General features: G+C 36.5%; 1 protein-coding gene across 4 annotated transcripts in view; it reads right to left on the bottom strand.

Annotated features, from left to right (window-relative positions):
- The window catches only part of USO1 (USO1 vesicle transport factor), a 92109-nt gene that overhangs the window by 24831 nt on the left and 43135 nt on the right, over positions 1–24143 (bottom strand). For all 4 annotated transcript variants that reach the window (XM_089912057.1, XM_089912058.1, XM_089912060.1 and 1 more), the window contains 6 exons: positions 20305–20405; positions 19459–19561; positions 19204–19259; positions 14638–14758; positions 6381–6559; positions 591–731 (listed from right to left, as the gene is read on the bottom strand). In XM_089912057.1, the coding sequence (XP_089768183.1) occupies positions 591–731; positions 6381–6559; positions 14638–14758; positions 19204–19259; positions 19459–19561; positions 20305–20405 (701 nt within the window). The remainder of the gene's footprint in view (positions 1–590; positions 732–6380; positions 6560–14637; positions 14759–19203; positions 19260–19458; positions 19562–20304; positions 20406–24143) is intronic.

Below are 24143 nucleotides of genomic sequence, written 5' to 3'. Positions count from 1 at the left end.
AAATTACTGGGGTGAAAAGGAGGAAGTAAAGTGGGAAGGTTATATAGGGGGGAAGTGGGGCTTAGGGTAGGGAGAAGGGAGTCCAAAGACAGTTTTTGCTATAAAACTTTTACTATTATCTGTGCTTTTTAATATGCATGTGTTAATTTGAGAAAAAAATTAAATAAACTAAACCTTTCTTTTCTTCAAACTAACTTCTTTTTCTTAATAGGCAAGAAACAGAAAATGCCATATGTCAAGGAAAAAGAATTTATTATTCTACGAATAAGACTCAAATCTTACTTGACTAAGTCATACCCTTCTCAAAATTAAAAACATAAATCATACTGTTCACCCCTGTTGAATACAATAAAATTAATGAGAAATCTTCTAAGCTTTAACATTATTTATATACTATTAAACTTGAGGAATGAATACACCTTTTGGAATTGATACTGTCATCATTATGCTAATATTTTATAGGGTCAATAAGGAATTTAACATACAAGAATGGTTAACAATTCCTATTTTTCATTCAGCTGATATCTAATTCTTCCTAGGCTTCCTGATTTCAGCTTCCACAGAGTAGCCTCTGCCTTTATTTGGTTTACCTCAGTCAGGATATCAGCAGGAACTCCAGTGGCCATTAGGATAGTGCAAAGCTGCTGCAGTAAGCCACACTGGAACATAGCTTTTTGGCAGCTACTGGTAGCACCCGGAGGGTTATTTGGAGAAACCAGTACACGAACAAGCTGCGAAAGAAAGAGAACACAAAATCTGTCTTTTAAAGATCTGAAAAGTCTTGAGACAAATTTGATCTATATGAACAGAAAACCTATGTGAAGGATTCCCTCAACTGCTCAGCCAGATCTAGGAGCTCTTTGCTTCATGCTCTCATGGCCATAGTTCTGTTACAGTATGTACCACATTATGCTATTTCCTTAATTTTATCTCCTTCAGGTCATTGTGAACTCCCAGAGAGTAGAAACTGCCCCAGTCATTTTTTGTATCTCAAACAACAAGCACAGTATTTGTAACATAGTCCGTATTCAAAAAATGAATAATGAATAAGAGGATGGTAGATTTCTTACGGAAGTAAGGATGAAAGACCTAATCGTAAAGCAGGTTTGAAAATAGAACGGCCTGAGGTGTGATAAAATTCCTCCCAAACTGGAAATATTTAAAGAGAGGGTAAAATGAACAACTGGAGACATGGCTGAAGATTTGTGCATTAGGCAAGGTGTTAGCCTCATTGACTGTTAATGCTAATTAAATCCCTAAGGTTCTATGATGCTATGATTAGTCTAACCTTGAACATGAAATTTCAGAGACATGAAAAATGTTATCTTAAACAACTGTTCAGCACAGTTACATCTTCAAAATAAATTTGTATATACCTTACATTTTAAAACTAAAGTTATATGTATATGTGTGTACAAAATCTTATATATATATATATATCAAGATCAAATGGTATATTTATGATAATACTTTATTAATGACAAAGTGCTATACAAATGTTACCCTAAATGTACAGAAGTAATCAATGATATAACAGAGGAGACTAAAACAATTTTATTGCTATAGCTGGTGCATACGATAGATAATGACTTCACTAAGAAAGGGGACGTTTTTGTGCGGGGAGATAAAATATAAAAAATAAAATGGGTATGAAAAGCGCTATTTTTACTGCTGGTGAATAAAAAGGTGACCGGCAATCACTAGAATTTGTGGAAAAACTCAGTCAGTAGTTAAATCAGTAAATTATGAAGAATTGAAATAGTTAATGTTTCCACGTCTGGCCTAGCAGACATTCTCCAAGAGGTTTCATTAATAAATTGATGTCACAGGAGAGAGGCTTTAGGACTACACATTGGCTCTTGTTTTTGGACCTTTCTAGTTAGACGTCGGTGGTTTTTATTTGTGGATTTTTGTTTTAAATTTATTACCCTTCTATTCCTGCTTTTTAAAACATACAGGCATACCTTGGAGATATTGCAGGTTCTCTTCCAGACCACCACAATAAAGCAAATATCACAATGAAGCAAATCACACAAACTTTCTGGTTTTCTAATTGCAAATAAAAGTTATGTTTACACTGTACTGTAGTCCCTTATGTGTGCAATAACATTATGTCTAAAAAAACATGGAGAAACCTTAATTAAAAAAATACTTTATTGCTAAAAAATGCTGACCAGCATCTGAGCCTTCAGCAAGTCACAATCTCTTTGTTGGTGGAGGTTGATGTTGATGGCTGCTGACTGATCAGGGTGGTGGTTGCTGAAGGTTGGGGTGTCTGTGGCCATTTCTTAAAGTAAGACAACAGTGAAGTTTAGTGCATCGGCTTTCTTTTCCTTTCACGATTCCTCTGTAGCATGCAATGCTGTTTGATAGCATTTTACCCACACTTCTTTCAAAATTGGTGTCAATCCTCTCAAGCCCTGTCACTGCTTTATCAATTAAGTTTTTGTAATATCCTTTGTTGTCATTTCAACAATCTTCACAGCATATTCACCAAGAGTAGATTCCATTTCAAGAAACCACTTTCTCTGCTCATCCATAAGAAGCAACTCCTCATCCATTCAAGTTTTATCATAAATTGTAGCAATTCAGTCCCATCTCCAGGCTCCGCTTCTAATTCGAGTTCATTTGCTGTTTCCACCACATCTGCGGTAACTTCTTCCACTTAGGTCTTGAATCCCTCAAGGTCATCCATGATGGTTGGAATCAACTTCTTCCAAACTCCTGTTAATGTTGATATTTTGACCTCTTCCCAGGAGTCACAAATGTTCTTCATTTTCCAGAAAGTTTTCAATTGCCTAGATCCATCAGAGGAATCACTATCTATGGCAGCTACAGCCTTACAAAATGTATTTCTTAGGGACTTCCCTGGTGGTCCAGTGGTTAAGATCCCACGCTCCCAATGCAGGGGGCCCAGGTTCAATCCCTGGTCAGGGAACTACATCCCGCATGCTGCAACTAAGACCTGGTGCAGCCAAACAAACAAACAAATAAATATTAAAAAACAAAGAAACCAAAATGTATTTCTTAAATAATGAGACTTGTAAGTCAAAATCACTCCTTGGTCTATGGGCTGAAGAGTGGACATTGTGTTAGCTGGCATGAAAACAACATTAATCTCCTTGTACACTTCCATCAGAGCTCTTGGCTGACCAAGTGCATTGTCAATGAGCAGTAATATTTTGAAAGGAATCTTTTTTTTCTGAGCAGTAGGTCTCAACTGTAGGTTGAAAATATTCAGTAAACCATATTGTAAACAGATGTGCTGTCATCCAGGCTTTGTTGTTCCATTTAATAGAGCACAGGCAGAAAAGATTTGGCTTATAATTCTTAAGAGCCATAGGATTTTTGGAATGGTAAATGAACACTGGCTTTAAATTAAAGACACCAGCTGCATTAGCCCTTAACAAGACAGTCAGCCTGTCCTTCGAAGCTTTGAAGCCAGGCATTGACTTCTCTCTGGCTTCTCTCTAGCTATGAAAGTCCTAGGTGGCATCTTCTTCCAGTAGAAAGCTGTTTCATCTACGTTGAAAATTTGTTGTTTAGTGTAGCCACCATCATTAATTATCTTAGCTAAATCACCTGGATAATTTGCTGCAGCTTCTACATCAGCACTTGCTGCTTCACCTTGTACTTTTATGTTATGAAGATGGCTTCTTTCCTTAAACCTCATGAACCTCTGCTAGCTTCAAACTTTTCTTCTGCAGTTACCTCACCTCTCTCAACCTTCACAGAATTGAAGAGTTGTAAGGGCCTTGCTCCAGAATAGGCTCTGGCTTAAGGGAATGTTGTCATTGGTTAGATCATCTATCTAGGCCACTAAAACTTTCTCCATATCATCAATAAGGCTGTTTCACTTTCTTATCGTTCATGTATTCATTGGGGTGGCACTTATAATTTCCTTCAATAACTCTTCCTCTGCATTCACAACTTGGCTAAGTGGTGCAAGAGGCCTAGCTTTTGGCCTATGAAGGCTTTCAACATGCCTTCCTCACTAAGCTTAATCATTTCCAGCTTTTGATTTAAAGTGAGAGACATGGGACCCTTCCTTTCACTTGAACACTTAGAGGCCACTGTAAAGTTATTAACTGGCCTAATTTCAATATTGTTATGTCTCAGGGAATAGGGAGACGGGAAACAGTCAGTCAGTGGAGCAGTCAAACACACACATTTATCAATTAAGTTCTCTATCTTACATGGGTGTGATTCGTGGTGCCCCAAAACAATTACAATAGTTACATCAAAGATACTGATTGCAGACCACCATAACAAATATAATAATAATGAAAAGGAGTCTCTCATAAGGTAATGAGCTTTCTGAGAGTCACTGGCAGTATCTATCCAAAAAATGGCATAGAATGGGTTCCTGAAGGTAGAATTAGTCATAAAATTATCATTCCAAGAAAAAATTTAAATGTTTTACAACTAAAAAATTTTTCAATAAGATGCTTCCCCCAAATTTAATTTGCAAAATGTGAATGAACTATCCTCAAGTGGATCAATTTCAATTTTTAGTGGCCTAGAATTCCATAATAATTATAACTGTGATGATGAATAATTCTAAATGGAAATATCTATCCAAAAAGGATTGTTTATCATCAATTGTAATGCATTTTCATTTGGTACATAATAGAGAACTTGAAATACAAGCAACCCTAAATATAAGCAATAAAGCTATCAAGAAAGAACCCTCTAATAGGTTGAAAAGCAGAAGATAACCTGTGGCCTGTGAAGCTATGACTCCATCAACTACTCAGTCTTTGCGTGGAGAATATATTAAAGTGAGTTAAACTCAGTTTCTTTATTTTGAAGTTTATGTTCTTCAAGATTAGTACCTAGTTTATTCACTTTCTAAAAGCAAAGAATACTTAAAGAAAGAACTAACTTACTGTATAACCAGAATACTGTGTTTTTCTGTTTATTTATATTTATATAAATATTTATATTCTAAATTTTTTTAGGGGGTAAAATAGTACTTTTACTTTTTAACAAGTGACACTTCCTTCAAAAATAATTATTTACGTAGTACCCTAAGCTATAAAACATGAGTAAGCTGCTCAAGCAGTTTAAATTTTCACTCTGGCAGGAAACATATATGTAATTTGTATATCATCAGATCCCTTCATTTTCTCTAATCACGTTTCGAAAATTACTTTTCTAGAGGAATTTCCTTTATTAAGAAAGCAATGTTGAGCAAAAATATCAAGCTTACCACTGGGACACTATTTCTAAAACATAAAAAACTAATGGCCTTGAAATGTGTAATACTGACAAGTAAAAATATAGACAATGAAGATAGGAGTATAAATAGAATGATTCTGCCCATGTTCCCCTGTAAAATATCTTCCTGACAGTTTTTAGGCATATTCTAAATAGGCTAACTACAATTTATTATCTAAACTGGAACACTTCTGAAGTGAAAGAGGACACTATTAGTAATTACAAAATGAATACTGGCCTGGTGACCTGGGGCATATGGTCACCCTAATTATCAATCAACGCTATGCAGGCAACTCCCAGAGCATGCAACAATATGTGGATTCTAATTACCAGTCTGATTAACCATCTAGTTTTGAGGAACACAACTTCAGAGATGCAGGCACAATTCAGAGACACTCGAAGACCCACAGGAATCACTAGAGAGTCAGTAAGGTGGGAGACCCGTATAAGCTTAAGGGTCTGGAGAAGGGGAATTCAATAAAGGGATAAGTAAGTAAAATATTCTAAAAACTTTGTCATTTTCTCTGATGTAGAATTCATTTGGGATCCTACTGTCTTCACTTTTACTGTCTATCACCACCAAGCTTTCACCATAAAGCTTAAATAAAATTACACGTGATTTGTCAATTTAACTTGTATTAGATTTAAAACTCAAGACTATTAATCTTTGGGGGCAGGGACATTACCATTCATTTCCAAGCATCCAGTGCCTGGCTCTCAGTAAATGTTTACTGAATGAATTTCTTTGAACTTAATATTCTGAGTATTAAAATTTATGATATTAGAACCTTAATTGAAGATAGTAGATTTTAAAAATTCAACTCAACAAGCTAACCTGTTATTTTCTAGTGCAAAACCTATCAGGAAACTGTATGTTTGGATTTGCTTTAAAATAACCCTGCAGGGCCAGAGAGAGGGATAAAAGATGAAACAAAACTGCCAGATGTTAATAATTATTGAAACTAACTGATGGGTGTGGGGGGGGATCTCCATCTCTGCGTATAACTGCAAATCTCCATATTAAAAGCGTTTTTTTTTTTTTTAAAAGCCCATCTGAAACCGACTCAACATCCTGGATTTATCAAACACAAGCCATTTTCTTTTCTCTGAAAGTATCACTGTCAAAATTGTTATCACATTTATGTCTAAGGACAGTATACCTGTAGCATTAGGTGCAGATTAGTCACTTTCTGTGCGGACCAGCCTGAATTTTCATCTCCAACTTCAAACCAAGGTTTCATACGCTGAATATATGAGCCTTCTTTAAAAAAGTTTTGATTGGAATTGTTGTTTTTTAACAGGTTTTGAAGCAAAATCAGACAATCTTCCACTACTATACCTGGGGAAAGAATGTAGAATGGAATGTTGAGGCTGATAAAACCTGAAGGAAAATTCAATCCTCAAACATTTCAAAAGAAAACTCTCAGTGCTCAGCATCTCTTCAGTGTGCACGGCAGTGAGCCTGCTCCTTCTCAGGTCCCCCAGTGATCTTCTGACTTCTATTCTCAACTATCCACTCACCTCAGTAACTCACATTTTTTCTTCAAATCCAGCTTACACATCATTTCTTCAGGAATGATTAGCAAGATCCAGTGAGTAGGTTAGGATCACCAGCGATATGCTCTCACAGTAGCCTGCCCCTTTTATTATTATGCAGTATCTGTCTTCACTAGATTATAATTCATGAAGACAGGAATTTGGGAATGTCCTACTTACCTCTCTGTATCCTCGGCAGATATAGAGACAAGATCCCACATGCCACATGGTGCGGCCAAAATAAAAAAAAAATAATAAAATAAACACCAATGGGAAAGATAAGCAGGAATTAGTCACATGAAGTGGGTGGGATGCAGAAAAGCATTCCAAGAAGAAAGTAAAATGGCTTTTAAAAAAAAAGCCTACATTTCGGGACTTCCCTGGTGGTCCAGCGGTTAAGACTCTGCGCTCCCACCGCAGGGGGCGCAGGTTTGATGAGATCCCGCATGCCACGTGGTGAGGCCAAAAAAAAAAGAGAGACAAGATAGCAGATGTATACATGGTAGGTCACTACTAAATATTTGTTGAATGAATCAATCATATATTATTTAATCGCTAAGAAGCACTTGACATTGCTGCCTTTATGCCTCTTCCTTGAAACTTCCTCTTCTTTTGGTTTCTAAAACACTAACGACTCCCTCCTGGTTCTCCTTACAGATATCTGGCCACTCCTCAGGCTTCCTTACCAATGAGCTCTGTTTCCTCTGCAAAGCATATGAAAAAAAGAGGCTGGATGCTCACAGCGAGTAGGTTCCTCTGTGTAGTACATGCACACTTTTGCTCCTACTAGTTAAGCTGCACGATTATAAGGATTAATTGCGGGGCTTCCCTGGTGGCGCAGTGGTTGAGAGTCCGCCTGCCGATGCACAGGGGACACGGGTTCGTGCCCCCGTCCGGGAAGATCCCACTTGCCGCAGAGCAGCTGGGCCCGTGAGCCATGGTCACTGAGCCTGCGCGTCCGGAGCCTGTGCTCCGCAACGGGAGAGGCCACAACAGTGAGAGGCCTGCGTACCACAAAAAAAAAAAAAAAAAAGAATTAATTGCTTTTAAAAAATGAACAGATTTTAGGGAATTCCCTGGTGGTCCAGTGGTTAGGGCTCTGCGTTTTCACTGCTGAGGGCCTGGGTTCAATCCCTGGTTGGGGAACTAAACTAAGATCCCACAAGCCGTGCGGCAGGGTCAAAGACAAAACAAAACAACAACAACAACAACAAAAACTCCAAAAAACAGACTTGATTTTTCAGAGCAGCTTCAGGTTTACAGAAAAACCGAGCAACAAATAAAGGGAATTCCCATATACTCTCTTCGTGTCAGTTTCCACTGCTATTACCACTTAGCATTAGTGTGGTACATTTGTTAAACTGATGAATGAATATTGATACATTATTAACACGTCATAGTTTACATTAGGGTTCACTCTTTGTGTTGTAAATTCTATAGATTTCAACATATGTATAATTTCATGTACCCACGGTTACAGTATCACACAGAAGTTTCACTGCTCTAAAAATCCTGTGTTCCACCTATTCATTCCTCTTTCTTCCTACCCCCGAATCCCAGGCAACCACTGGTCTTTTTACTGTCTCTTTATGGTTTTGTCTTTTCTGAATGTCATATACTTGGAATCATAAAGTATGTAGCCTCTCCAGACTGTGTTATTTCACTTAGCAATATGCATTTAAGGTTCCTCCAGGACTTTTCACGGCTTGAAAACTTTTTAATCGTTGAATAATATTCCATTGTGTGAACGTACCACAGTTTGTTTATCCATTCACCTACTGGAGGACATCTTGGTTGCTTCCAAGTTTTGGCAATTATGAATAAAGCTGCCATAAATATTCACGTGCAGGATTTGTGTAGATATAAGTTTTCTACTCATTTGGGTAAATACCAAGGAGTGTGATTGCTGGACTGTATGTTAAGAGTATGTTAAACTTAGTAAGAAACCACCAAACGGTCTTCCAAAATGGTTGTATCATTTTGCATTCCCATCAGCAATACATGAGAGTTCTACACCCTTGCTTACTTTTGGTGTTGTCAGTGTTCTGGATTTTTGCCTAATAGGTGTATAGTGATGTCTCATTGTTTTAATTTGCGTTTCCCTAATGACATATGATGTCGAGTGTCTTTTCATATGCTATATACCATCTATATATTTTCTTTGGTGATACGTCTGCTCAGATCTTTTGTTCATTTTTTAATTGGGTTGTTTCTTTACTTCTTATTGAACTTTAAGAGTTCTCTGTACATTCTGGATACAAGTCCTTTTCCAGATGTGTTTTGCAAATCTTTTCTTTCAGTCTGTGGCTTATCTTTGCATTCTCTCAGCAGTGTCTTTTGCAGACTAAATTTTCAATTTAGTGAAGTCCCACTTAACCATTTTCTCTTTCACCTAAGAGTAAATTACTTTTACTCACTAAGGCTCAGGCCATCTAGCTGTACCATCTATTACCAGTCCTCACTGCAGTTCTGTAACAAATTCATGGTCACTACTCCTTGTTCACTGCAAACACCAGCACCTCATTCAGAGTCTTCTTTCTATCTCCATGTTCTGCTGTCACTCTTGATTTCAATTTCAATGACAACCCATCTAATATCTGGACCCCTCAGTTCCTTGGCCTCATCTTCAGAGATAATCCTTACTCTATTACTAAAACCTCCCATCTTTCCAGCTCAAGTATTCTCAATATATCTGTTCTATGGCTTCCCTGAGACTTTCAACCCATCAACAAGTCTTCTTTCTTCTACTTTTTTTTTTGCAGAACGCGGGCCTCTCACTGTTGTGGCTTCTCCCGTTGTGGAGCACAGGCTCCGGACATGCAGGCCCAGCGGCCATGGCTCACGGGCCCAGCCGCTCCGCAGCACGCGGGATCCTCCTGGACCGGGGCACGAACCCGCGTCCCCTGCATCGGTAGGCGGACTCTCAACCACTGCGCCACCAGGGAAGCCCCCTTTCTTCTTTTTAAAAACCCTTCTGTCTTTACTTCCTTCCCGATCTAGCTTAGCACATATAGGTCTTCATTTCTTCCACCTTACAGGTAATTTGCTGAGCTCTCTTGTCTCACTATCTTTTCATAGCACCCGCCTGGAAAGGCACTATCCTGTCAAAAACTGCCTGCCTGGCTTTTTTTCTATATCTGTACCTAGACAGCTGAGTACTGGGGGAGACAGGGGATCACACAATCAAGTAGCCTGCACTGCTATGAAATCATGGTGAACACCCTCAATGGGGCCTTTATCCTTGCCTGGAAATCTTCCTAATTACAATAGTCAACAAGCTCTCCTATCCTCCAAAAGACTATTTTCAGTCTTCTCCTCCTTCTCCTCTTTCACTCTCAGCATATGCCTCTGCCTTCAACTCAACTCCCTGTCACCAAATGTGAAAAAGGACTTGCATCTTCACCTGTGCTATCCCCCGTTATGATGGAAGATGAGCTCCTTCCTCTCCTATCTTAAACAGCCAGTTCCTACCTCTCCTGTGGATTCTAATAACTTCCTCCTTTTTCAGGTATTATGTACCACTGATTGTTGTCTTTTCTTTCTCTCTCTCTCTCTCATATCATATCTGTGTCCCCTCTCTGCTTGCTCACGGTTGTTGTAGTCTCTTCCATTTTCAAGAAAAAGCCCTTTTAGATTAAAGGAGAATAATCTGATAATTTCCTCAGATGTAGAAAAAAAATAAAAACAGTTATTAAAATGCAAGACTCATGATAAAAACTCTTAGCAAAAATCAAACTTAAAGGTGAAACATCAACATTCTCATTACAGTCAGCAACTATTCAACACTGTACTAAAGATTCTAATCAGTGCAATGAGACAAAGAAAAGAAAAGTGGTATAAGAACTGAAAACAAAAAAGATTACACTTATTTGTAGAAAATATCGTATCTACACAGAAAGTCCAAGGAGAACTAATGGTTTAATAAGATGGTTGGATACAAGATCAATACACAAAAATCAAGTAGTAACCAATTTGAAAATGTAATAAAAAAAGATCCCATTCACATGTAACAAAAAGTATAAGATGCCTAGAAATGAATCTAATAAAAAAAAATATACAACTCTTGTGCTCAAAATTATAAAACATTACTGAAAGACATAAAAGAAGACCTGAATAGATTAAAAGATATACCTGGGTTCATGGATAGAAAAAGTCAATGATGATTCTCCTTAATCTTTAAACTCAGTATCAGGACTTCCCTGGTGGCTCAGTGATTAAGAATCTGCCTGCCAATGCAGGGGACACACGTTCGAGCCCTGGTCTGGGAAGATCCCACATGCTGCAGAGCAACTAAGCCTGTGTGCCACAACTACTGAGCCTGTGCTCTAGAGCCCACGAGCCACAATTACTGAGCCCGTGTGCTATAACTACTGAAGCCCACATGCCTAGAACCTGTGCTACGCAACAAGAGAAGCCATTGCAATGAGAAGCCTGCGCACCGCAACTAAGAGTAGCCCCTGCTCACCACAACTAGAGAAAGCCTGCGCACAGCAACGGAGACCCAACACAGCCAAAAATAAATAAATAAATAATAACTTTAAAAAAACCCCAAAGAACTCAATATATTTCCAATCAAAATCCCAACTAGGATTTTCAGATAACTTGACTAGCAAAGAAGTTTCATTCATATGAAGAATAAAAGGGAAAGATGCAAAAGACAATTCTGAAGAGGGCCAAGATAGGAAATTTTTCGTATATTCTAATAGATAGGATATTATTATGAAGCTTTTGTAATTAAAAGAGTGTGGTTTTAGTGTAGAACTAGACAGACTAATGGAACATAACAGAGAACTCAGAAACAGACCTTCACACGTATGGAAATTTGATCACAAATCTTATAACATCATTCAAATGCAAAATCCCTATTAATTAAATGTAAAAGACACATTTAAAAAGGCTTCAGTATAAGAAAGTGATGGAAACTCTCTTTATGACCTTGAGGTAGAGACAGATTTCTTAAACAAAACATAAAAGCATAAGCTATTAAAAAAAACCCAACATGTTATTACGCTAAAATTTAATAGAAACACTATAAACAAATTAATAGAAGATAACTGAAACATGTATAATCAACAAATGATTAGTATCCAGAATACATAAAGAACTCCCAGTAATCAACTGGAAAAGGAAAAACGATCTTATACAAAAACGGGCGAGAAGGTAATTCAGAGGGGTAAAAGATAAACAAAAATAAATGGTGACTACTCCCATGAAAATATGCTTAATCTCATTAATTTAAGAAATGAAATAAAATCTCAATAAGACATTATCTCACACTCATCAAATTGGCAAGGAAGGACTGACAAGGATGTGAAGAAACAGGAACTTGAAAACACTGCTGATGGAGTATAGGTTGATAAAACCACTTAAGAGAGCCATTTGACAATATCTGGTAATGGTGAAAAAAGTACAACTCTATCTGTAGGTATATAGAGAAACTTAACACACAAGTAAATACATAAAGACCATTCACTGTAACAGTTTATATTAGCAAAAATAGAAACAACCTAATTGTAAACTCAATCAGAAAATAACAGATCATAGTATATTCATAATACAGAATAATATATAGCACTTAAAATAAATGAACTAGAGTAACATGTATCAACATGGATAAATCTCAGAAACACAATGTTGAATTAAAAACAGCAAGTTGTGGGACTTCCCTGGCAGTCTAGTGGTAAAGACTTCGAGCTTCCACTGCAGGGGGTGCCAGTTCAATCCCTTGTTGGGGAACTAAGATCCCGCATGCCGTGTAGCGGAAAAAAAAAAAATTAATAAAAAAAAAACCCAAAACAGTAAGTTGTGAGATTATATTCAGAAGGATACTTTATTTAAAAGAACTGGACGGTAGGTGCACAAGTGTTTGTTATGCTATTTTCTATTGTTTTCTGTATGTTTGAAATATTTCATATCTCAAAAAAAAATTTAAGAAAAGAAAAATAGTTCCTTGTCAACCTCCAGTTCTGTTCACCTGGCTCTCCCCTGACTTTACCAAATTCCTGATATGAGTTTTCTCTGCTATTCTATTTTCCCTCTTCTAACTTACTCCTCTGACACTACAATCTTGATTCTGAGGCAACCACTAAACACAAATGCTGTCCCCAAGGTCACCAATGATGTCTATGTTCTAAGTCCTACAGATACATTTCTGTCCCATCTTGATATCTCAGTGACTTCTTACACTGCTACCAATTCCCCCAACCCTTCTAAGTGTGGTTCTCCTCTTGCCTCGCAGCCTGTTTCTTCTCAGTCTCTTTTACTGACACCTCTTCCTCTATGATCTCTTAACAATTTGTATTCCTTAGGGTTTGTCCTAGCACTTCCCTTCTCACTCTTCACTTACTCTAAGTGACTCATCTAATCTTTCTTGTTTATCTAATTTTGTTTTACCTATATTATAAAGACTCTCAAATCTTTATCACCAGCCTGGCCCTGCCTTCCAGATCAGTAAGCCAACTGTCACCTATACTACACTACTTGCTAACCCCAGTTCAGTGAATGCAAATAAACTCATTTTTCTCCTCTGACTCTAGTGCTAGGTTTTTTGATCAATTTCTCATTAAAAACAACAAAAATGCTAAATTAAAAAAATAAAAGCCTAGGAGCAACGAAGAACTGATAGTACAGCAGGCTAAAACTGACAAGAAAATGGATATCTATACAGATAGTTAAGTATAAAAGTACCTTTTGGCTGGCAGTACATTTCTCAGTCTTGATAAATCTAAACTTTTTATTTTGACAGTCTCATGGGACAGAGGGAAAACAAACCAAAGCCAAGGGTATGCACAAGGTAGGGAAGGAATCTAACAGAAAACTTTTCACCTAATAAAATGGGACCTCAAGAGGATATATCCTAAGGAAAAAAAAAAAAAACAAAAAAGGATATATCCTCAGGGTGCAAAAAATGCAAAGTTAACTAGTCCTCATAGGTTTTGTAGCTCGGGTTTGCATTACCTGAGTAGCCCAGGGAATATCAACCCTTCAATCTGGAATGAGGTGATCCCAGACAAACTGCACCCCCAGGGCTTGGCAGAAGCAAGCACATTTTCTCTGAAAGAAATTACTTTCATCCTAGGATTCAAATTCCTATAAGTAATTCTGCTAAGTACGACACAAAACATAGTCAAAGAGAACCATGTACACAGAAAATGTTGTACCATGCATAAGAACCAGCAGAGCAAAGTATCAGACCCACAAAGACTTAAAATACTGCGATTATCAGACAGAGATCGTGAAGTAATTGTTTCTTATATTCAAAGAAATAAAAGATAAGTTGAAAATACATGCAGAGAAAATGAAGTTATAAAAAAATTACCTAGCAAATTTGCCAAAGAAACAAGCAGAACTTCTAGAAAAGAAAAATTTTAAACTCAATGGACACATTCAAAAGCTGATCAAATACAGGTGAAGAGAGAATTGTTTAAATAGAAAACAGGTCAGAAGAAATAATCCAGAAGAAAGCCTGAAAAGATAAAGAGACAGAAAATGCAGACAAGAAAGTAAGATGATAAAGTGAGAATCTAATCATATGACAGAGAACTGAATCTGAGTTCAGAAAGATAGGAAAAAATGTGATGGAGCAGTATTTGAGGAGACATAGCTGAGATTTTCCAGAAATGATGTAAGGTATCAACAGATTCTGGAAGTTTAACAAATATTAAGCAGGATAAATAAAAAGAAATCCATATTCAACACACCATAATGGAAGAAAGAAAGAATATAAGTATCCATCCTCCCTCAGGGAAGCCTCTCTCAACATCTAACAAAACAACAAAGAAAATGTATGTCCTCATTTCTCCCTTCAGTTGCATTCCTGAAAAGTTAACAAGTCCGTGAGAACAAAAGGAATCTTTCCAAATCAATCTCTTCATACTATACCTCCATCACTGTTCCCCTCCTCGGTAATAATGTCGAGTAGTCTCTCAAAAGCATTTTCAAAAGCAACAATTTTCTGGATTGCTCCATTGCTTCTTGTTAGTGCCTGTAGTAGTAAGACGCCCTTATGGAGAAGAAAGATAATGTTTAGTGGAATACAAATTTTACAAGACATTTAAAAATTACTTTAAAAACCACTGAGTTTTAGAAGTGGCAGGAATTTCACAAGTCCAACTCCTTCACTTTATAGATAGGGCAAACAAGGACAGAGAAGGTGAGTAATTTACCTCCCTAAGCTATATAAATCTCGAAAGACAGATCCTTGACTACCAATTCCTAATTCAGTTCTCTTTTCACCGTACAATATACATATACAACAATTCTTGCATATTCATCAATTCATCAATCATTCATTACCTGGCTTTCACTGTGGTCTAAGAGAGTTGAACATGATTATATTTGTCTCAGTAATGCCTTGGTACATGCTTCACAACAGTAACAATAAAAAATTGTGAAATCAATAATATAAATCAATAAACATCACCACATTTTAGCAGGGAAAGTTCAGATATTCTTGTAATTATCTGGCCCGGAAATTCCCAAAACTTGATTCTAAGTTGATAGAAAAAAAGAAGAATGAGAATTCATGCCTCATGTACACCATGTCTAGTATGAGACAATTCTCAGTAGTCTTTGCTTCTGATTTTTAGTTTTCTCAGCTCCTGTTGAGCTAGATTTAGGTTATATATTTTGCAACTTCTTTATTATTCAAGAAATATTCACTGTTAACCATTTCTGCTTATTTCACTATCAAACAACAAGTATTTTATGAGCCCACAGGAGCCCAACAATACCATAATGGTCAAAGAGACAGAAAATATTTAATGAAAAAAACAGGTATTTCTTAGAGGAAGAGGAAGAGCAACTAAGTAGTTCAAAAGTTCCAAAGAGTCAAATAAGCCGTTGGCTGTCAGTACTGGGCAAATAAGTATTTATATAAGACAAAAAATACCCACAGCCTTACTGGGCTTTTCCTACTCATTTCCCTTACTGTCCAGTCTCAACATTAGATGAGAGAGAAAGCAAAAGTGGTTATTTTTACATGTCATATTCTCCTACTTAATGTTAACTTGAGTTTAACTGCTAACAAAGGGAGGAATAAATACAGTGGAAAGAACACTAAGGTTATGAGTTCGATACAGTGGGTTTTTTAAAGGTCTACTTACTAGCTGTGCAACTTGAATCAAATTACATAAACTCTGTATGTAATTTATGTAATGTAAGTCTTAGTATACCCATGTGTAAAACAAGGATGGTATCTTTGTCATAGGGTTTTTATGAGGACTAAAGGAGATAAAATAACTCCTACAGAACCTAAATTCTCAATACATATCAGTTTCTTTTCCCTGACTATTAAGAGACATATTCCTCTAATCAAACACATCCACTAAAATGTTACTAGACATGAAAGTATACTCATTGGTCATTGAAAGTAAGTGGGCACCAATTCCTTACTTTAAAAACTGGTAATTAAAGGGATTTAGCTATTTATCCTCCCTTTCATCTATGAATTATAATTCAGGGTAATAAAATATACTGGTTGATGAAGTAAAGTTCTTCTTTGAGGAAGATTACAGCCGAGTAAATGTGAATGAATGACAGAATTATAGAAATCATCATTTTGAAACTCTTTTCCTTACTTTAAAAACTGGTAATTAAAGGGATTTAGCTATTTATCCTCCCTTTCATCTATGAATTATAATTCAGGGTAGTAAAATATACTGGTTGATGAAGTAAAGTTCTTCTTTGAGGAAGATTATAGCCGAATAAATGTGAATGAATGACAGAATTATAGAAATCATCATTTTGAAACTCTTAACAAAATAAATGAATCAGGCAATGATCATTAATGAATGATCAGATGTAATGGATGAAGGGATCCATGGAGGGATCCGGCTGTCACCACCTGAATCACACCCACTGATCACTACAAATGAGACAGCCAGATATTACATTTCCTGATGTGCTGCAAAATTAAGTACACTGCACCATCTAGGAAATATCAAAGCAAAGAGGTGAACCAGAAGTTAATCAAGCCCTTTAGAAAGTTAACAGGCATTAACAATCAAATGTAATGAGAGAGCCTTGTCTGGAAACTGATTTGAAGAAACCAACTGTAAAAGACATTTATGAGACAACTGGGAAACTTGAGTACAGAAATAGTTACCTTATTAAATGAGAGCTAAGACAAAGTTGTTATCTCATTAAATGTGATGGCATTGTAGTTATACAAGGAAATACACACACACACACACACACACACACACACACACAACATGTATACTGAAGTATGTAATAGTGAAATTATACAGATTGTTTGATTCCTTTTAAATACTCTAGTCAAAAATAAAGGAGAGTGGTGAGGGGAGGGATGGATGAAGCAAGTATAATAAAATCTTGAAAATTAATGGGTTTAGGGGACGGGTTTGTCTGTATTCTCTCTACTTTCATGTGTGTTTACATTTCTCATAATAAAAAACTAAAAATTAAAGAATGGAATTACAGTCTATCATTTAGAAGTGAGCTGGTAGTTACTTCCTAGAGTTTTCTCAACCTTTCTTGCTAATTTTTAAGCCCTAAGTAACATAAATAAATATGATAGTTCACTGTATCTATGATAAATGACCAACTAATTCTCTAAATCCAGATCAAATTCAATGTTTCAAATATAAAACAAACTGAGGCTAAAAATCCTTACCAACAGGCTCCCAGAGAGGTTAGTCAATGTTAATAACTGTCATTGAATGCAATGAGAAATATTAAAAAGAAGGAAATGAAAAGAGAATTTTAAAAGAAGGATAAAGAAAGAAAAAGATACAAAGGATGCGGCGGGGGGGGGGCGGGGGGCGGAAGCAGTGTATTATTCTGGGCAGTAACAGAGTGCCATTAGTAACTGCCACAGGTGCCAGTTAGTTTCCTCTGGTTGCTGGAGTCAACTGTGGCGTATTACACTGTGTTTTACTGCAGAATATTCGATAGTAAGTCTCCACAAAGAATTTAAATGAATCTGTGAAGCCAAAGGAAAGATGGCTGTAAAACTCCAAAATCTAAACATCACAGCAAAAATATAACTTAATCTCTAATCATAAAAGTAATGAAAGCCAACATAGAGAATCATTTTATCTGTCTCAAATAAAAACTGAGGAAAAAAGGTTAGGAAAAGAAAAAAAAGAGTAGAGAGTTAAAGGAAACAGAAGAGCAGAACACCAAATTCAGGTTTAAGATACATACTAATATTTTAGTCAAGAAAAGACACTCAAAATTCCTAATAGGTAGGTACACAATTCTTAAAAGAATATTAAAGAATAAAAACTGTCCTTCTCATGAGTTATACTACTATATCATTTCACCACTTATATTACTGCATTGACGTATGTACTACAAAATTTTAAATGCAAAGCTAAAAAAAAAACTGTCTATGTGGATTAGAAGTCAACAGCATTTCAGTTTTGTCTCTGCTTTTTGTCTCTGCTTTGTCAGGAAACAGTTGTGAGACTAAAAGCAATCCAAATGGTATTTATTAGCACTTAAGATGAGAAAGGTACAGGGCCAGGTACCACAAACACAAAGATGAATAAGACATCACTAACAAAGAACAAGTCACTTGGTTTCTGTGAGTCTTGGGCTTCTCAGTGTAAATATGGAGACTGAATTAGCTTGATAAGATCCCCTAGCTCTAAATTTTAATTTTAAAGATATTTCCAGGGGCTTCCCTGGTGGCGCAGTGGTCGAGAGTCCGCCTGCCAATGCAGGGGACACAGGTTTGTGCCCCGGTCCGGGAAGATCCCACATGCCGCGGAGCGGCTGGGCCCATGAGCCATGGCCGCTGAGCCTGCGCGTCCAGAGCCTGTGCTCCGCAATGGGAGAGGCCACAACAGTGAGAGGCCCGCGTACGGCAAAAAAAAAAAAAAAAAAGATTTTTCCAATTGCTACCTAAAGTATTATGGTTTTGATCAAGTTGTAGGTAACAACAGAAAAGAACATTCAAGCAACAAAACAATATTCATCAATAGAAAATACTCAAATGTATATGCAAATAATAAAATAAATCAGAATGAAAAATTAACTCCAAAGCAAATCACGCTCTATAGTTAAAGAGAGATTACAAGGAAAATCCTTTGAAATATGTATTCAATCAACTAAGGGTGATGATTCCAAATGTTACACTTTGTTAAGTTTATACAGTTCAATGTCTAGGGATGTTTCCTCTGCTCTTTCTGGAGGTAGAATTTGGTGTCAGTACAACCTTTCAGAAAAGGATGGAAGAAATCCTAAACTTGTGGAAGGCATAAATTTGAATAGCAAAGTCATTTGTCTAAGCCAAAATACTGAATAGGTTGGAAACAAAGAAAAAATGTGGCCTTGTATATAACTTCAAAAGGTCTAAACCATTACCCCAACTTTCCAAATCTAACTTCTATGACTCTGAATAAGGGTCAACAAAGATTTCATTTGCAAAAAGAGAAAAAAAGCTGCATATTCTTAGACTTTTCTTCAAACTTGACTTACATCATTACGTATAACTTCCCTGGAATCCGCTAGTAAGTCCATCAACCTTGAAACACCTAGAAACATATAACCATGTGAAAAACACTGGCAGATTAAAAACACAAATAGTGATTCAAATTATAAACAATTTATTAACACATCATTGCAGTCCCCCCCCCGTAGGAATGATCCTCAATTTTACTTTGTTTGTTTGTTTTTGTTTTTTATGATCCTCACTTTTAAATCAAAATAATATAAGGAAGATGAGTCACTTACCCATAGGACTGACTAAAATAATTTGCTGCACTTGAGGTCCTAGTTGTTTTAAAAGAGAAGTAAGAAGCTTCACACCAGGCCAGCGGACGTGGAAATCAAACTCCTACAATATAGGAATTTAAAATATTTAACATTTGTAATTCACATTTTCAAGCAAAACTTTTCAACTAGTAGAATGGTACCAAAAACTATAAACAAACAAAAGAAGAGTTTGTCAAACTTTAAAAAATTAACTTAAGAAATAAAAAGCAATAAAAAGAAAAGAGTTAATATAAATTGATCAAACTGATTAAACTGTTGTTGACTAGATATAACAGTACTTTGTAAAAATGGAAATAAGAAGCAGACAGTATTCTAAGAAACTACATAGTTCTTAAAACACACATGTGAATCTCTTGTAATGATACAACAAATTTCACTATCTTGAAAAGGTATATAGGGGCTTCCCTGGTGGTGCAGTGGTTAAGAATCCACCTGCCAATGTAGGGGACACAGGTTCAAGCCCTGGTCCAGGAAGATCCCACATGCCACGGAACAACTAAGCCCGTGCGCCACAAGTACTGAGCCTGCGCTCCAGAGCCCATGAGCCACAACTACAGCAGCCTGTGTGCCTAGAGCCCGTGCTCTGCAACAAGAAGCCTGTGCACTGCAACAAAGAGTAGCCCCCGCTCACCACAACTAGGCTTCCGCATGCAGCAACGAAGACCCAACGCACCAAAAATAAATAAATAAATAAATTTATTTTTTAAAAAAAGGTATCTGTATATGTTGCTTCCTCAATAACACCCAAAAGGGCAACAAAACAAGCTTATTAAGATGACAAAAATAGCAAGGGTCTTTACTTACCTCTAATAAAGATAACAGAAGAGTGACATTTTCTTGCTGCTTAATGAAAATTTCTGTAAACTGGCTTCCCAAATCCTCACTCTGTCTTGTGGAGTTTTCTTCTGTAATATTCAAAGATAAAGTATTTGAATATGATGCTTTGTTATTTTAAAGTATCCTTTTTGTTGAAAAAGCTAAGCAGAAATGATAATTTTCTTGGAACAGTGTGCCTGGAAGTGATACCACAATTATGCTAGAAAGACATATCCTTAAAATAACTTTCAAGGTCATTTAAATAAATTTTTATTCTTTAATTGTTTAAATATGATATTCAAAGAAAATATATTTAGATTTTCACATTTTCTCAAGGTTATTTTTCAGTTAAACTTCTAACTCGAGTACAAGGGAATTTATTGGGGTGATGGAAATATTCTATCTCAAATGTGATAGTGGTTATACTACTGTATACATCTGCCCAACACACAGGACTATACAACCCCAAAGAATAAATTTTAATGTATGTAAATTATACCTAAAAAGCTCCTCACCCCCAAACATTACTGAACATATAGTCCTTGCTGACTCTGTTACTATGTTAAATAATTTAATTTTAAAATTAAACCAATCATCTACAGATTTTTCAGTATCTTTTTCAAGCAAATCAACATATATATCTTACAGTTATTCGGCAATAAAACCAGAATTTGCATTTAACTTTTCACTTATTCTTTAAAAGATTTTATATTTGTCCTTAACACTTAAAAGTCTTTAAGCTGGGGCCTCCCTGGTGGTGCAGTGGTTGAGAGTCCGCCTGCCGATGCAGGGGACACGGGTTCGTGCCCCGGTCCGGGAGGATCCCACATGCCGCGGAGCGGCTAGGCCCATGAGCCATGGCCGCTGGGCCTGCGCATCCGGAGCCTGTGCTCCGCAATGGGAGAGGCCCCAACAGTGAGAGGCCCACGTACGGCAAAAAAAAAAGAAAGTCTTTAAGCTATTTGTTGTTTCAATGTACTTTGTCAAAAAAATGTAAAGGATCACTAAAAACTGAAGCAACAATTGCCAAAGCAAATTATCATTTAAAATCTGCCTACTCTAATAAATGCAATTTAGAGATGGCAAATACACTACTCCCCATTCCCTTACCCATCCCAGACATAGCTAAGCCTTTTCCACATATTGCTCCAGGCAGTGACTATAAACCAAAGGAGTTGGCAGTTAAGATCAAACATATTTATTATCTCTCAAATAGTTCTTTTTTAAATGTGAGATTTTAATATTAATATACTTTAGAAATGGAAAAAACCCAGCAGATGACAAGAAAAGCAAGACAATCTGACAGTGACAGTGATAATCTCATCTAATTATTTGTAGAGAAAAGAGAAAAAAGAAGAGACCAAAAGTAGAAAAGAAATATTTTAATATACTGGGTTATTAATAAAACCTAATTTCTCACATATTGATTAATATGCTAGGTTTATCCTTCAGAAACCCTAAGAAATATTTCTTTTATCATCTCTTGCATCAGTAAAAGAATTCAGTTTCTGAACCTTAAAACTACATTACTTAAACAAAAAATACTTTACTTTTAAAAGGACTAGTCTGGCTGTGCTAAGATGTCAGGGAAAGAGGGAAATAATAAGGAGAGCGATTAGGAGGCAATAATCAAGGTAAGTGGTGAAAGTGACTTAGACACTGGTCACAATTCTTATGAAAATAGAAGGAACAAGATTTGTTGGCATATTCCTTACAGGGGTATGAGAAGGGGGGAAAAGAAAAGGAAAGGTGGTTCTAAGGTTTCAGCCTACAGAAGTGGAAGGATGGCACTGCCACTTACTGAGGTTGGAAACACTGGAAGAAGCAAGTTGAGAGTATAGACAGAATCATAAGTTTAGTTTTGGATGTGTTAAGTTTGAGACACATAAAAATTTGAGTGGAGATATCAATCAAGTAAGCAGTTGGATAAACACAAGCATAGCTGTCAGTGGATAAGTTTGGGTTGGACATATACATTAGAATGATAAACATAAAAATGATATTTAAAGTCACAAGACTGGATGATACAGGGCATCTACAAAAAACTTATAGCTAACATCAAACTTAATGGTAAATGATTGAATGCTTTCCACTTAAGATGAGGAAAGAGGCAAGAATATCTACTTTCACCAATTCTAATCAACATTGTACTGGAGATCTTAGTGCCATAGGGTAGGAAAAAGAATAAAAGGCATACAGACTGGAACGGAAGAAGTAAAACTGTATTTACAGATGACATGTTTGTCTATGTAGAAAATCCTATGGCATCTACAAAAAACTTACTAGAGAGTGAATTTAGCAAAGTTAAGTGGAATAAAAGGTCAATATACAAAATTAATTGCATTTCTATATACTGGTGATGAACAATTAGAAATTCAAATTTAAAAAACAGCACCAATTAAAACAGCATCGAAAAGTATTAAAGACTTAGGGATAAATCTGATAAAAGATGTATAAGACCTATTTACTTTGAAAACTCCAAAATGGTGCTGAGAGAAATTAAAGAAGACTTACATAATATATATACTGTGTTCTTGTATTAGAAGGCACAGTATTGTTAAAATGGCAGTTTGCCCCAAATCAATCTGTAGATTTAACAGAATCCCAATCAAAATCTCAGTAAGTTTTTCCTGCAGAAATTGACAAACTGATTCTAAAATTGATGTGGGAGCATAAAGGACCAAAAGGAGCCAAAATAATTTTGAAAAAGAACAAAGTTGGAGGACTTACACTACATAATTTCAAGATATAAAGGTGGGGTAACCAACACATGTCACGTAGGCAAAACGACAGACATAGAGACCAACAGAATACGAAGTCCAGAAATAGACCCATTGGCTCACAGACCTAATCATGAGAGTTAAAACTATGAAACTTTTAAAAGAAAACACAGGGGAAAATCTTAGTGATTTTAGGTTTGGCAAAGGTTTCATAAATAGGAAACAAAAGGTCCAAATTATATAAGAAAAAAATTGATAAACTGGAGTTAATCAAACTTAAAAATTTTGCTCTTCAAAAGACAATGATAGGAAAATAAAAAGGCAAGTCACAGACTGGGAGAAAGTATGTGTGAAATATACATCACAAGGACTTATATCTAGAATATATACAGAGCTCTTACAACTCAAGTATAAGAAGACAATCCAGTAAAAAATGAACAAAAGATTTGAATAAACACTTCACCAAAGAATGAAAAGGTATATGGATGGCAAATAATCACATCAAAAATTGTTCAATATAGGGCTTCCCTGGTGGCGCAGTGGTTGGGAGTCCACCTGCCGATGCAGGGGACACGGGTTCGTGCCCCGGTCCGGGAAGATCCCACATGCAGCAGAGCGGCTGGGCCCGTGAGCCATGGCTGCTGAGCCTGCGCGGCGGAGCCTGTGCTCCGCAACGGGAGAGGCCACAACAGTGAGAGGCCCGCGTACCGCAAAAAAAAAAAAAAAAAAAAAGTTCAATATAATCATTCATTATGAAAATACAAATTAAAACTACCGTGAGATACTATTTCACACCTACTAGAACAGCTAAAATTTAAAAAGACAGACCATATCAAGTATTGGAGAGGATGTGGAGGAACTAGAATTCTCATACACCACCAGTGGGAATGTAAAATGGTACAACTACTTTGAAAAACAGTTTGGCAGTTTCTTATAAAGTTAAATATACACCTACTATCACTTAGCCATTCTATTCCTAGGTATTTACTCAAGAGAAATGAAAATACATGTCCACAAAAAGACTTGTATATAGTACGAAGCTTCAAATGTAACAGCTAAAAACTTGGAAACAAGCCAAATGCCCACCAACAGGGGGATGGATTAACA

This window comes from Delphinapterus leucas, chromosome 5, assembly GCF_059928025.1.
Source record: "Delphinapterus leucas isolate spDelLeu-1000000601 "Yukka" chromosome 5, BTC_Dleu_Yukka2, whole genome shotgun sequence".
Lineage (NCBI taxonomy): Eukaryota > Metazoa > Chordata > Mammalia > Artiodactyla > Monodontidae > Delphinapterus > Delphinapterus leucas.
This window is presented reverse-complemented; position numbering and strand designations above follow the sequence as displayed.